Raw genomic sequence first — 16647 nt, forward strand, 5'->3', positions numbered from 1 at the left:
TAAATATTAAACATGTAGTGATATGATGTTATTTATAAAGAAAAACCTGTAGATATTTGACAAATCCTCCTTTGAGAATTCACTTGTAAGTTGTGATATCAATATGTATGAATATAAATGTGTATATAAATATGCATTAATTTGAAATATATAAAACTACATAAAATTTTGGGTTTTGTTTTGTTTGCTTTTTCAATTTATGTATTTATTTTTGGTTGCACTGGAGTGTGCAAGGCACACAGGCTCCGCAGTTGCAGCTTGCAGGCTCTAGAATGTGGGCTCAGTAGTTGTGGCATGTGGGCTTAGTTGCTCAATAGCATGTGGAATCTTCCCAGACCAGGATCGAACCCATGTCCCCTGCACTGGCAGGTGGATTCTTACCAGCTGTACCACCAGGGAAGTCCTGTTTGCTTTTTTTTATTTTTTTAATAATTTTATTCATTTATTTATTTTTGGCTGTGCTGGGTCTTTGTTGCTGCCTGGGCTTTTCTCCACTTGCAGCGAGTAGGGGTTGCTTTTTGTTGCAGTGTGCAGGCTCTCATTGCAGTGGCTTCTCTTGTTGCAGAGCACAGACTCCAGGGCTTCAGTAGTTCCAGCATGAGGCCTCAATAGTTGTGGTTCCCAGGTTCTAGAGCACAGGCTCAGTAGTTGTGGCACACGGACTTAGTTGCTCTATGGCACGTGGGATCTTCCCAGACCGGGGATCAAACCTTGTCTCCGGCATTGGCAGGTGGATTCTTTAACACTGAGCAGCCAGAGAAGCCTCTGTTTGCTTTTTTAAAGTAACAAATTAGAAATTGGAGATTGGGTCTGGTATAGCAGGAGTGCTTATTTCTGGCTTCAGAGATCTTTCAAGTATTTTCAGGCTATTAAAAAACTAAACTGATATAATGTACTTCATCCCTTATGTGGCTAATAAACACTTCAATTTTGAGAAGTAAAATATATGTCAGCCATAATTATTTAAATGGAAGGTGCTTAAGTTTACATTTTTTAAATTGCTCATATCAAACATTTTTAAGTTGCCTTTAAAAATTACTTTTAAGTCAAACCACATAATATAAAAACAACTTTCTTTCCAACCTTTCACATCTCCCAGATACTGTTACCTACAATAATACCATTTTGCCAGGGTGCACACTTTTCATGTTCTTATGTGATTTTGGATATATCTATAATACATGTCTAAATATGTATGTAAGTAATGAATCAAGCTTGTATTTTTTAAACAAAGACAATAGAATATATGGATCTGAATGATTATATCCTCCACAAAGTAGGCACTTTTGGAGCTCATACAATGCTTTTCCCAACTGTTCAGTCATCGCTCATATAGTTACTTTTTAGCACAATCCTTAGAGTAGCCTTTAATTGTAAGAGCTTTCTTCCTTCAAAGATGTATTTGTTTTTGGAAAATCGCACTTAGAGTAAAACTCATTGCTTTGGGTGGGTGAATAAACTGGGCACTACTATTAGCATAAAAAATGAAGTGAGAAAAAAAAAATGAAGTGAGAAATTGGGGAAGGGCTAAATATCTTGACAATCGAGGAATAATTAAGAATGGAAAATTATGGGGCCGATAAAAATAACACTTAAAAAGGAGGTTTAATAGCATAGGAGGATTTTTACATTCTATTGAGGCGGGTATAGGATAGAAAATTCTATATGAAGGTGTGATTTACATATAGAATGTACATAACAAGCATGTTTATATATGATAAGATCAAAAATTGGTGAGAAACCATATGTCATACACCTGAGGGACCATTTTTAATTGATATTGCCACTTAGGAGGGCAGTATCTCTTAAACTTTAAAATCCTTTGATTCAACAGTCCCACTTCATGATCTTTCTTAAAGAAACATTCACTCATGAACTGGAGGCATTATTTAAGATCATCTTTGAAGCACTCTGTGTAATAAAAAAAAAATTGGAAATAATCTAAATGGTCATAAGTTTAGTACAAAATAAAGGAATTTGGGAATTAATTAAATGATTATGTCCACATTGTGATCTGCTACATAGAAAATGGAAAGAATGAGGTAGAGACATGAAAAGATCCCCATATTCTTAAAGGAAAAATAGTTTACAGAGTGTATGTGACATGCTGCCATTTAAAAAAAAAAAAAAAAGGAAATTGATATATCCTTCTGTGTACATGTATTTCTTTAAAAAAAAATAAATAAAACCCCAAAGAAGATGCACAGAAAAGTGGTAAATAGGAGGTCTTTAATCTTTACTTGGGGCTTCCCAGGTGGCACTGGTGGTAAAGAACCCGTCTACCAATGCAAGAGACATAAAGAGATGTGGATTCAATCCCTGGATCAGGAAGATCCCTTGGAGAAGGAAATGGCAACCCACTCCAGTAATCTTGCCTGGAAAATCACATGGACAGAGGAGCCTGGCAGGCTATAATCCATGGGGTTGCAGAGAATTGGACATGACTGAAGCGACTGAGCAAGCAAATGTTTACTTCTAATATTTGAAGTCTTTCCCTAAGACTGGATGTGATACAGAGTTAAAATCTTCCAGTTTGTGTTTTAGTTTTGTTCTTAACTGGTAAATATAATTCTTTATTTCCTTTATTCACCAGGTTAATCTGCTGTAATTTATTTTTGTTGGACTTTTTTGACTTTGCTCATGGGTGTATATGTATATGTGTATATTACATTATTTTAATTATTATTTGCCTGATTTTGTAACTGCCATTAGTTTGGGGTTCATCTTTGGTTTCTCATTTTTGGATATTTGTTTTAATCTCACTTAACGCCATAATAAACCACTTGTAGAATCTTTGTTCCTGACCAGAGATCAAGCCCTGAGCCTTTGGAGTGGGAGCCTGACTCCAAAACCCTAGACTACCAGAGAACTAACCCTAGGGAGTTTCTAATAGTGAGAACTCACACAACGGAAACCACCTGAATACAAGATCCAGCATCACCCCACCTCCAGTAGCACCCTGTGCAGGACACCTCATCTAAACAACAAACAAAACAAAAATACAAACCCAATCATCAGCAGACAGGATTACCACCTCACTCAGCCTTGCCCATCAGAGGAAAAACAAACAAAAAGCACAAAAATCTCACCCTGTATGAAGCTTACACAAACCACTGGACCAACCTTAGGAGGACAGAAACCAAAAGGAAGAAAGAATTCAACCTTGAAGCCTGGGAAAAGGAGACCTCAAACACAGTAATTAATGAAAAGGCAGAGAAATACTACACAAATGAAGAAACAGATTAGAAACACAGAAGTCCAAATAAATGAAGAGGAAATAGGCAAACCACCTGAAAAGAATTCAGAATAATGATAGTAAAGATGATCAAAAACCTTGAAAACAAAATGGAGAAAATGCAAGAATCAATTAACAAAGATCTAGAAGAATTAAAGAATAAACATACAGAGATCAACAACACAATTATTGGAATTAACTCTAGAAGGAATCAATAGCAGAATATCTGAAGTAGAAGAATGAATCAGTGAGCTGAAAGATAAAGTGATGGAAATAGCTTATGAAGAGCAGAATAAAGTATAAAGAATGAAAAGAACTGAAAATAGTCTCAGAGACCTCTGGGACGAAGAAGTCCAAGAAGAAGAGAAAAAGAAAGGGTATGAGAAAGTTTTTGAAGAGATTATAGTTGAAAATTTCCCCAACATGGAAAAGGAAATAGTCAAGTCCAAGAGGCATAAAGAGTCCCATGCAGGATAATCCCAAGGAGAAACACACCAAGACACACACTAATCAAACTAACAGACTAAACACAAAGAAAGTCTTAAGAGCAGCAAGGGAAAAGCAACAAGTAACATACATGGGAAACCCCATATGCTTAACAGCTCATCTTTCAGCAGAAACTCTGCCAGCCAGAAGGGAATGGCAGGGTATATTTAAAGTACAGAAAGGGAAAAACCTACAACCAAGATTACTGTACCCAGCAAGGATCTCATTCAAATTTGATGGAGAAATAAAAAGCTTTTAAGACAAGCAAAAGTTAAGAGAATTCAGTACCACCAAACCAGCTTTACAACAAATGTTAAAGGGACTTATGTTGTCAAGAAATACAAGAGAAGAAAAATGATCTAGAAAATCAACCCCAAACAATTAAAATGGCAATAAGAACATATATATCAGTAATTGCTTTAAATGTAAATGGATAAATGCTTCAACAAAAAGATAGACTGGCTGAATGGATACAAAAACAAGACCTATATATATGCTGTCTACAAGAAGCCCGCTTCAGACCTCATGACACATATAGACTGAAAGTGAGAGGATGGAAAAATGTATTCCAGCAAATGGGAAGCAAAAGAAAGCTGGAATAGCAACCCTCATATCAGACAAAATAGACCTTAAAATAAAGATTACAAGCGATAAGGAAGGACAGTAGATAATGATCAAGGGATCAATTCAAGAGGAAGACATAATGATTGTAAATATCTATGCACCCAACATAGGAGCACCTCAACACATAAGACAAACACTAACAGACATAAAATGAGAAATTGACATAACACAATAATAGTAGGAGACTAACACCCCACTCACACCAATGGACAGATCATCTAAACAGAAAGTTAATAAGGAAACACAAATCTTAAATGATACATTAGATGAGATGGATCTCATCGTTATCTTCAGGACACTCCATCCAAATGCAGAAGAATACACCTTCTTCTCAAGTGCACATGGAACATTCTCCAGAATAGACCAATTCTTGGGTCATATATCAAACCTCAGTAAATTTAAGAAAATTGAAATCGTATCAAGCATCTTCTCCGACCACAACGCCATGAGACTAGATATCAATTGCAAGAAAAAAACTGTAAGAAACACAAGCACATGGAGATTAAACAACATGTTTCTAAATAACCAACCAGTTACTGAAGAAATCAAAAAACTTTTAGAAACAAATGACAATGAAAACACAACAACTCAAAACCTATGGGATGCAGCAAAAGCAATTATAGGAGGGAAGTTTATAGCAGTACAATCCTACCTCAAGAAACAAGAAAACATCAAATAGACAATCTAATGTTGCACCTAAAACAACTGGAAAAAGAAGAACAAAAAACCCCAAAATTAGTAGAAGGAAAGAAATCATAAAGATCCAAACAGAAATAAAGAAATGAAGGAAACAATAGTAAAGATTAATAAAACGAAAAGCTGGTTCTTTGAGAAGATAAGCAAAATTGACAAACCTTTAGCCAGTTCATCAAGAAAAAAAGAGAGAAGAATCAAATTAACAAAATTAGAAATAAAAAGGAGAGGTTACAAAAGACAATGCAGAAGTACAGAGGAATTTAAGAGACTTTTCTGAACAGTTATATGGAAATAAAGTGGATAACCTGAAGAAATGGACAGATTCTTAGAAAAGTTCAATCTTCCAAGACTGAACCAATAAGAAATAGAAATTATGAACAACCCAATTACAAGCAGTGAAATTGAAGCTGCGATCAGAAATCTCAGAAAAAAAACAAAAGCCCAGGACCAGATGACTTCACAGAAGAATTTTATCAAACATTTAGAGAAGAGCTAATGCCTATCCTTCTAAAACTCTTTCAAAAAATTGCAGATGAAGGAATACGTCCAAACTCATTCTATGAGGCTGCCATCACCCTGATACCAAAACCAGACAAAGACAACACAAAAAAAGAAAACTACAGGCCAATATCACTGATGAACATAGATGCAAAAATCCTTAACAAAATTTTAACAAACAGAATTCAGGAACACATCAAAAAGCTCATACACCATGATCAAGTTAGGTTTATTCTAGAAATGCAAGGATTCTTCAATATACACAAATCAATCAATGTGATACACCATGTTAACAAATTGAAAGACAAAAACCATATGATAATCTCAGTAGATGCAGTAAAAGCCTTTGACAAAATTCAGCACCCATTTATGATGAAAACTCTTCAAAAACTGGGCATAGCCTACCTCAACATAGTAAAAGCCATATATGATAAGACTACAGCAAACATTATTCTCAATGATGAAAAACTGAAAGCATTTCCCGTAAGATCAGGAACAAGACAGGGATGTCCAGTTTCAGCACTATTATTCAACATAGTTTTGGAAGTCCTGGCTATAGCAGTCAGAGCAGAAAGAATTCAGGTCGGAAAAGAAGAAGTACAGCTCTTGCTGTTTGCAGATGACACAATACTGTACGTAGAAACCCCTAAAGATAGTATCAAAAAATGAGTAGAGCTAATCAGTGAATTTAGCAATGTTGCAGGATACAAAATCAATACACAGAAATCACTTGCATTTGTATATACCCACAATGAAAAATCAGAAAGAGAAATTAAGGAATCAATCCCATTCACCATTGCAGCAAAAAGAATTAAATATCTAGGAATAAACTTACCTAAGGATACAAAAGAACTGTACACAGAAAATTATAAGACACTAATGAAAGAAATCAAAGATGCCATAAATAGATGGAGAGATATTCCATGTTCCTGGGTAGGAACAATGGAGAAATGTCTGTTTAGGTTTTTTTCCCACTTTTAGATTGGGTTGTGTGTGTTTCTGGCATTTTCACAACAATATTGTGAAAATGACTTTACTACCAAACACAGTATTCAGATTCAGTGCAATCCCTATCAAGTTACCAATGGCATTTTTCACAGAACTAGAACAAAAAATTTCACAATTCATATGGAAACACAAAAGGCCCGAATAGCCAAAGTAGTCTTAAGAAAGAAGAATGGAGCTGGAAGAATCAACCTTCCTGATTTCAGATTATACTACAAAGCTACAGTCAAGACAGTATGGTCCTGGTATAGACCAATGGAACAAGATAGAAAGCCCAGAAATAAACCCATGCACTTACAGATACCTTAATTTTGGCAAAGGAGGCAAGAATATAGAATAGGGCAAAGACAGCCTCTTCAATAAATGGTGCTGGGAAAACTGGACAGCTACATGCAAAAGAATGAAATTAGAACACTTCCTAACACCATACACAAAGATAAACTCAAGATGCATTAAAGACCTAAATGTAACACCAGAAACTATAAAACTCTTAGAGGAAAACATAGGCAAAACACTCTGACATAAATCAAAGCAAGATCCTCTATGACCCATCTCCTAGAGTAACAGGAATAAAAACAAAAGTAAGCAAGTGGGACCTGATTAAACTTAAAAGCTTTTGCACAGCAAAGGAAACTATAAGCAAGTTGAAAAGACAACCCTCAGAATGGGAGAAATAATAGCAAATGAAATAAATGATAAAGGATTAATTTCCAAAATATACAAGCAGCTCATACAACTCAATGCCAGAAAAACAAACAACCCAATCAAAAAGTGAGAAAAATCCCTAAACAGACATTTCTCTAAAGAAGACATACAGATGGCTAACAAACACATGAAAAGATGCTCAACATCGCTCATTATTAGAGAAATGCAAATCAAAAGTACAATGAAATATCACCTCACACCAGTCAGAATGGCCATCATCAAAAAGTCTACCAACAATAAATGCTGGAGATGGTGTGGAGAAAAGGGACTGCTCTTACACTGTTGGTGGGAATGTAAATTGATACAGCCACTATGAAAGACAGCATGGAGATTCTTTTAAAAAAAACTAGGAATAAAGCCACCATATGAACCAGCAATCCAACTCCTAGGCATATACCCTGAGGAAACCAAAATTGGAAAAGATACATGTATCCCATTGTTTGTTGCAGCACTCTTTACAATAGCTAGAACATGGAAGCAACCTAGATGTCCATCGGCAGATGTATGGGTAACGAAGTAGTGGTACATATACACAATGGAATATTACTCAGCCATAAAAAGGAACACATTTGTATCAGTTCTGATGAGGTGGATAAACCTAGAGCCTATTATATAGAGTGACATGAGTTAGAAAGATAAATATCGTATTCTAACACAAAAATACGGAATCTGGATGAATGGTACTGAAGAACTCATTTACAGGGCAGCCATGGAGAAACAGACATAGAGAATAGACTTATGGGCATGGGGAGATTGGAGGAGAGGGTGAGACGTATGGAAAGAGTCACATGGAAACTTACATTACCATATGTAAAATAGATAGCCAATGGGAATTTGCTGTATGGATCAGGAAACTCAAACAGGGGCTCTGTATCAACCTAGAGGGGTGGGATGGGGAGGGAGATGGGAGGGAGTTTCAAAAGGGAGGGGATATATGTATACCTATGGCTGATTCCGGAGAAGGCAATGGCACCCCACTCCAGTAATCTTGCCTGGAAAATCCCATGGACGGAAGAGCCTGGTAGGCTGCAGTCCATGGGGTCGCTGAGGGTGGGACACGACTGAGCGACTTCACTTTCACTTTTCACATTCATGCATTGGAGAAGGAAATGACAACCCACTCCAGTGTTCTCGCCTGGAGAATCCCAGGGACGGGGAGCCTGGTAGGCTGCCGTCTATGGGGTCACACAGAGTCGAACGTGACTGAAGTGACTTAGCAGATGGCTGATTCATGTTGAGGTTTGACAGCAAACAACAAAATTCTATAAAGCAATTATCCTTCAATAAAAAAATAAATTAAAAAAATTAAAACCTTGAAAATATTTACTTGTGCAGAGAAGAAAGAGCTGTATGAAAATATAAACAGTAGTTATCATCATAAGCTTATGATTGACATTTTTTTCTGTTTCCCATATTTGCTAAAATTCTATGATAAATCTATTATTTGTATAATCAACACAAAAATTGTAAAGCCATTTTGAATAAGTGATAAGACATTTCTCATGTGACTTATAGATTACCTCAGAATAAAAGTAAATCCAAAGTATTTCTTAAACAGTGATCAAATTGTTCGTTTACATAAGTGTCAGTTCCCAGCCCTATGAAGTAGTAGCACTTATCCTGATGTCACTGGTGCATTTGTTAAAAATTTAATTCTCTTTGTGTTATTTACAATTTGTGTAGTTGAGACTGTCTAGTAAATCCATTAGTATGGTTTGAGTTGGTAATTTTAACTCCTGGTTTAAGATACCAAGTTTCAAGTCATTGTGAAGGACTTCTATTGTCTTCATATGTTTGACACTGTATCTCTTCTTTAAAAAGAAAAAGTCTTTATTCTTTTAAAGTCTTGAATATGATGCATGGTCAGTGTATATTTTTTTTATTAATCACTTACTTTAGTCCTGAAATACAGGTTTTGGTAAACTCTGGTATACGTATCTTTGCTCAAATACCACCTTCTCTGCCCAACCCCTTTAAAGTAACACCATCGCTGACATCTCCATATTTCCCTTACTCTGTTATTATTATTATAATTTATTACCATATCACTTTACATTTGTTTGCCTTCCTCATATCATTATAATGTTGAGTTCCTTAGAGTAGTAGTGCAATTTGTGCTTCTCTGGTGTCCTAATAGAACCTGACCACACTTAGATACACAATAAATATTTTTAAATGAATTAGATGTTGTGGAATGAAATATTCTGGTTGGGACTTGCCTGGTGGTCCAGTGGTTAAAACGCCATGCTTCCATTGCAGGGGCATAGGTTCAATCCCTGGTCAGGGAACTAAGATCCTGCATGCCATGTGGCCTGCCCACACCCACACACACTCACACACACACAAAAGGAAATATTCTGGTTAATAGAAAGTTAACCCTATATAAAACAGCCTATTTGAAAGAGAAAATTAAAAGCTTACTCCATACTCATGTTTTAAATATGTAATTGATATAATACTACATATTTAAATGCATATCCTTGGAAGGACTGATGCTGGTGAAGCTCCAATACTTTGCTCACCTGATATGAAGAGTCAACTCATCGAAAAAGACCCTGATGCTGGGAAAGATTGAGGGCGGGAGGAGAAGGGGGCATCAGAGGACAAGATGGTTGGATGACATCAGTGACTCAGTGGGCATGAGTTTGCACAGACTCTGGGAGATAGTGAAGCACAGCAAGCTTGGCATGCTGCAGTCCACAGGGTGACAAAGAGTCAGACAATACTTAGTGATTGAACACCAACAACAAATAATACTAGTTAATACAAGATTAGATACAGATATATAAATATAGATATACAGATAGATACTATTGAGAGCAAGAAAACCTTTAGGGATAACTGAAAAATCAGTGGCTTAGTATCTTTAACCTAAGATAATTAGCTTTTTCTCAGTTCATAGAAGCAGAAAATCCAAATCAACAGGTTTGTGTGTGTGTGTTTTTCCTGAATTCTTAATTAATTAGCAGAATGATTCAGAAGGTTTGGTTAACTGTCAGTGACTCATCCAGAGCATTTTCAGCATGTGGTTCAGGGCTGGTAATACAAGTAGAACAGGTCTAGAAGCACAACCAAAATTTTCTCTAAACAGAATGAAAATAAGTTTTATCCCCATAGCAGGCACAGAAAGTAAAGGTACAGATTAGTTATCAGCTCAACCAAAATGAATACTTCAAAGGAAACTGAATGTCAACTCAGTGAAGCCTGTTGAAAGAGTAAGAAGGAGGGGCCTGAAACACCAGAGTAAAATGAGATTGATGTCCTACCCGTGTAAACAAAATTGATTCTCAGTTATCAGAGATGACAGCTTCTGTCCCTGTCTAATCCAGTTTCCCACAGTGTAATCCCTATCTGAAGTTTCAGGCCCATCTCTGTTTCTGAGCACTTTTCTTTTTTGGTTTTATTTTTGTTTTTTCACACGTAGAAAGTTCATCAGCAGTCTGTGCTCCATTTGCTTGTGCAGTTTAGAATTAATTTCTCCTCCCCACACAGAGGATTTAGTGGTTCAACCATGACTTCCTGCTCCCATATATTCTTAAAACCCCACCAGTATTTTCTCTGTATTGACCCAGAGTTCCTCTCAAAACTTGATCTAACTGATGCCCAGCTACTAAAAATCCCTCCCTGAACACTTGCCTGTAACTGGAAATCCTATGACTTTGCTTAGCTTCTTTTACCAGTCTTCCTTGTATGTGCCTTGCCTCAGCTGCTTCACTACCTTACTTCTAAATTGGACCAGCTCTCAGGATTTCCTAATGGAAGGACCACCCATCGGTCCTGGTAACTACAGGAACCTTACCACTGGATATGTGAGATCTTAGTTCCCTGACCAAACTGATGCCCCCGCTTTGGAAGCACGAAGTCTTAACCACTGACTGCCAGAGAAGTCCCACATCCACTTTTAATATTTGGGAAGCCATGAACATTATGTGGATAAAAATTCAAAGATCAGCTGCTGTTACTCATTGGAGTAAAAACTAGATTACTAATTATAGCAGTCTTTGACTTTCTTGGGCCTCCCTGGTGGCTCAGACGGTAAAGAATCTGCCTGCCATGTGGAAGACTGGGTTTGATCCCTGGATCAGGAAAATCCCCTGGAGAAGGGAATGTCTACCCACTCCAGTATTCTTGCCTGGAGAATTCCACGGACAGAGAGCAGAGTTGGACACGACCGAGTGACTAACATTTTCACTTTTGACCTTCTTACCCATGATAACCTTGTTGATAGAGATGGGAGTAAACATACATTGCTTGGCTTAATACATGAGAGTATAATGAGCAAACTTTCACCATAGTATATATGTAAAGACTGCTGATGTAAATACTGTTATGCAGATCTGTTGTTATTTAGTGTTTTATCTAGTGCTTTTGTTCAAATGAGCTCTCCTGTTTCTCAGAACAGAATTCTATGTTGATGTCTCTCCTGCAGTTATTTCTCAGCATTGCAGAATATGCAGTGCTGCTTGAAGTTTATTCACTGTAGCTGAGAGAATTTCTTATGGGTTAACTCTGTTGTTCCCTGTCTAATTGCTCATTTTCACCTTTTCACAGGTGAAATTCTCCTTGTTTGTCCAGCTTAAAGTCTGTTGCAATGACTATTCCTTAAGAGCAAACAGTTCATTCTAGGTCTTTATAGTACTATTTTTAAAGTAGTGTGATTTATGAGTAAGTCTTACACAAACTAAAAACCTAGCTAATGTAAAGACTAATCTAGTCAAACCAGGGACCTGGGGTGACTGTAGCTGGAGATGCTGATAAACTTTGTAAGAAATGTGACCTCTTAAGGTTACTATGCTGAATTAGAATGTCGAACATAAACTTGCGAACATATGAATAATATTGGCTTCATTCAAATAAAAGTTTCACATTAAGAGGAGAAGATGAGAAAACTGAGTCAACAGCGTAAAATGTGACAGGTTATATTAGCAAAACAAGTAGGAGGAAGTTAGCTGAATTGTCAGCCTGTACCCTGGTCGCCATCTCTTCCTCACACTGTAACTGCCTTTGCGGCGCAGATGTTTCTAAAGGGTTTTCACAGTTCAACTTAAGTTAAAATAATAACTATTATTACAAAGGCATAATGATTTGTATGAGCCAGATTTTCCTTTACTGTGTAAACGACATGAGAATAGATGGGTCCTTTAGAATTAGCATTTGGTTCATGTGTCATTTTATTAAACTTAACATCCTCAAATTTTTACTTAACTGTGTAGTAAAATGGGAAGATTAATAGTGCTAAAAGAAACTTTGAAATGCCACATAATGAATAAGAAGAGCAGGTGTAATCTAAAAGCTAAGTCTTTCATTTCCTGTTTGAAGTTGGCCTCAGAATTACTCACAATGTCCTGGATCGTAAAAAGGCAAACTTTGCATTTTAATTTTTTCAGAACAAACTCTTTTAAAGATAAATATCACATTCCAAATGACTTCGTATTTATTTCAATAATAAGGTCTAGTGTGCCCCATAGTTTAGCATACAAATAGGTATGGATTTCATATGTTTTATACATTTATGTTTTATAAGACAACTTACCCCAGGGAATTCAGGGCATTTTCATGTCAGTAAATTGTTTAATTAATATTTTTGACTAAAGTAATTGTTTTACTGCTTCACATCCATGATGATGGCTATAATCCAAGAGACAGTGGTAAGTTTTGATTAGAATATGGAGGATTTACCACCCTCGTAATTGCTGGTGAGAATGTGCAACCACACTGAAAAGCAGTTTGGCAGCTCTTCAAAAAGCTTAAAACCTGAGTGACCATATGACCTAGCTGTTCTTTTATATATATATAATTAATGCCTGGACTTCCCAAAAAGTTAAACACACAAGCTGACATTCACCTTAAAGCCTTGATGTGTATTAAGTGATGTGTACCAATAGGCCTGAATGGAGCTTCCACCACTCTGAATGTGACATACTTGTAAATAAAGAAAGATTCGAGAGTACCAAGAGTGAAGTAGCCTGTAGCAAGAATCTAATGCTGTCTTCTCTCATTATATTTTTTTTTTTTTTTTAGTATTTTCAGAAGATGTTTATTTAGAATCAGCTTGTCAATTTCTACAAAAAACCATTTTCTGGGATTTTGATTTTGATTTAGAGATTCTGGTTACAAGTACCTTTCATATATGTGATAAGGTACTTCTCTCATTATATTTTAAATGTTGTTGTCACAAGAGTGAAGCGACCTCCTTTAAAACACGTTTGAAAGTTTAACTGACTTCAGAAATATCAGCTAAGGTTCTTATGTAGCAGTGGAAAGATCATTACTGTGAAGTCAAACATAGCTGGACTTGAGACCCCCTCTGAAATCTACCAGGAAGTTCTTCCTCTTGAAGAAATGAATTAATCTCTGAATCTCTGGTTTCTCATCTGCAAAATACCTAATAGAGTTGTGGGATTAAATGAGATGCCATGGATGAAACAGACTATACTCTGTTTCTCTGGCCTGCGTGTACTCTTGTTTGTACTTCTAGAGCACTTCCACCTTGGACTTCTTCCTGCTGTGTACTCAAACACACATCTACACAAACTGAGTTAATTCTTCTTCCTGTATGTACACATCAAACCTAGGGTTTACCTTATTGAAGCACTTATCTTGTTCTATTGAATTTTCATATTTTACATCTCTTCCCCAGAAAACTAAGTTCTTTTTTTTTTTTTTTTGGCACACCATGCAGCTTGTGGGATCTCAGTTCCCCAGCCAGGGTCTCAGTTCCTGGACCAGGGACTGAAGACCAGCCCTGGCAATGAAAATGCCGAATCCTAACCACTAGACCATGAGGGAACTCCCTCAAAATAAGTTCTTTAAAGGGGGAAAAAAAATTGTCTTCCACTGTATACATATTTGCCTGGCATGGTGACTAGCTCAATAAATATTTGAAAAAATCGAATTTTAGGAACATCTAGCATTATACCGGGTTCATAATAACTCCCTGAAAAAGCATACTATGTCTTTGTTTTGCTTTCTGTTAGAACATAGTCAACTTGAAGCATTTTCAGATCTATAATATGCAGTGATTTATATCTTAAATGGAAATGTTTTTATTACTAGTTATACCTATGGAATGAAGAGAATGTTTCTTATCTGTGTTGTAATAGACTGCTTATTGTTATATATTTACCTTTGTAATTTGTACATTATGTTTTCTTATACAAATCAAATCTATATTTACTAGCTTAAAAATTTATTTTATATATGTCTCAGGAATTGCAAGTTAATGCATATATTTCATGCCATTCTTCTCCATTTAATATTATTTAGACTTAGAATGAAATAGCAAGGTTGGAAACAGTGCTATAGATTTAAGAAAGCCTATGAAATATATGGAAATTAAGTCATTTTAAGTAATAACTGAACCTTGTTCTTACCATTTTTATTTTAAATGCTTATCTTGCAAAATAATAATAATAGGTAATAACTATTTTGGAATGGGAAGAATGAAAATAAAGGGAGCAGTAGGGGAAGTTTAATCAACATGTTTTGTTTCCCCAGACTTAGCATATTTCCATACACACGACCTTCTAAATTATTTACAAAAGCTTTGCTGAATAAATAAAAGTTATTAACTGAATAATAATATAGGGATATTGAACAGGCAGAAGTACTGCTTATGTTTCTATAAATTGAGATTTCTTTATTGTTTCATAATTGTTTTCTTTCTTCAGGTACAGAGAACTACAACTTAGTGCAGAAAGCAAAGTAACAGAATTTCTCCATCAAAGTAAAATAAAATCTTTTGAAAGTGAACGTGCTCAACTTCTACAAGAGGAGACTGCAAGAAATCTCACTCAGTGTCAGTTGGAATGTGAAAAATACCAGAAAAAATTAGAGGTACATATACAAGCTTTTGTTTTAAAATTAGCACAGAATGTAAGCTCTGTAAGCATAAGGTCTATATTATATTCAGCTTTTTAAAAAAATGATTTTCTTTTTCATTTAATTTTGTTTGTGCTTGGTCTCTGTTGCTGCACACTGGCTTTCTTCTAGTTGGGGCGAACTGAGGCCATTGTGGCGCGTTGGGCTCAGTAGTCCTGGCGCACAGTTGCCCCACGGCATGTGGAATCTTCCTGGACCACAGATTGAACCCGTGTCCCCTCCATTGGCAGGCAGACTGTTAACCACTGGACCACCAGGGAAGTCCATATTTCATATTGAGCTTTATAAATAATATTTGTGTTATGTATGAGAAGGAGCCGTGTCTTTAATTTTTAAAGATCTCTTATCAAGAGAATGTATCTTCCTCTTAGATAAAAAGGTGGAAAAAAGTAATGGACAGCCTCTAAGAAAAGAAATGCAAATTGCCATAGGTCTGTTTGTTGTTTTTAAAGTGTTGGCAGAAGTCCCCTTAAATGGGAAATCTCATTCAAGTAGAAAATGGACCATCCCTTCTAGAGAATGATATGGTTATTTGTGTTAAAGTCCTTAAAAAATTGATCAAGTAATTTTAGTTAAAGGAACAATGAGGTGCTTGTTGAGAACAAGTAAGGTTTTATGTTTTTTGTATGTATCACAGCATTATTTATTATCATAAAAACTGGAAGTGTCTTAAATGTCCCAACAATAGATAATTAAACAGTTTTTGATTAATATGTTAAAATTATAAATTTTGCTGTATTCATACATTGTATGATTATGTGCAATCATGTTCTTCAATATTTTAGAATCAAGAAAATTCTTCTTTAAAATGCTGAATGAAAGACGCAATAATATCATTAGGGTGATTAATTAATGATGTAAGTATTCATTACAATAAACTTCCAGAGACTACATTTTAGAAAAGTACTCTGATAAGTAAAATTAAGATTAACAAAACAAAAGGAACTTCCCTGGTCATCCAGTGGTTAAGAATCCACCTCAGAGTTCAAGGGGGACGTGTGTTAGATCCCTGGTTGGAGAACTAAGATACCACATACCACGGAGCAGCTAAGCCCACACACCACAGCTATCTAGTCCTTGCGCACTGGAACCCATGCACCACAAGTAGAGAGTCCGTGCACCACAGTGAAAGATCTGCGTGGTGCAGCAAAGATCCCACGTGCCCCACCTGAGACCCAGGGCAACCAAAATAAATAAATATTTGTTTAAAAAAACAAAAATAACAAAGTAAAGAGTCTTACAGAAAATAAAGCCTTAGGGAAAAACATAAAGACAATGTGAATTAAATAGCACATATTTAAAGAAACACGAGTAAAAATTGTAGATGATACCTACTTCTAAATAAACCAGTGTTCTGCATTTAAAACTTTTTCAGGTACCTTCTTTGGGAAACTGCTGCAGTCACAATCTGCTACAGGCGACTCTCCCACACATTTTAGATTAGATTAGCTCTGCTTTGGTATTCGTCATCTGCAAATTTTTTATGGTTTAAGTTTTGTAATTCCTAGCAATTTCTT

The 16647-nt window shown here is 36.0% G+C and overlaps 1 protein-coding gene across 3 annotated transcripts in view; it reads left to right on the plus strand.

Annotated features, from left to right (window-relative positions):
* Positions 1-16647, plus strand: part of PIBF1 (progesterone immunomodulatory binding factor 1) — a 234868-nt gene that overhangs the window by 112427 nt on the left and 105794 nt on the right. For all 3 annotated transcript variants that reach the window (XM_061435063.1, XM_061435061.1, XM_061435062.1), the window contains exon 11: positions 14920-15085. In XM_061435063.1, the coding sequence (XP_061291047.1) occupies positions 14920-15085 (166 nt within the window). The remainder of the gene's footprint in view (positions 1-14919; positions 15086-16647) is intronic.

Source organism: Bos javanicus, chromosome 12 (genome assembly GCF_032452875.1).
Source record: "Bos javanicus breed banteng chromosome 12, ARS-OSU_banteng_1.0, whole genome shotgun sequence".
Taxonomy (NCBI): Eukaryota; Metazoa; Chordata; class Mammalia; order Artiodactyla; family Bovidae; genus Bos; species Bos javanicus.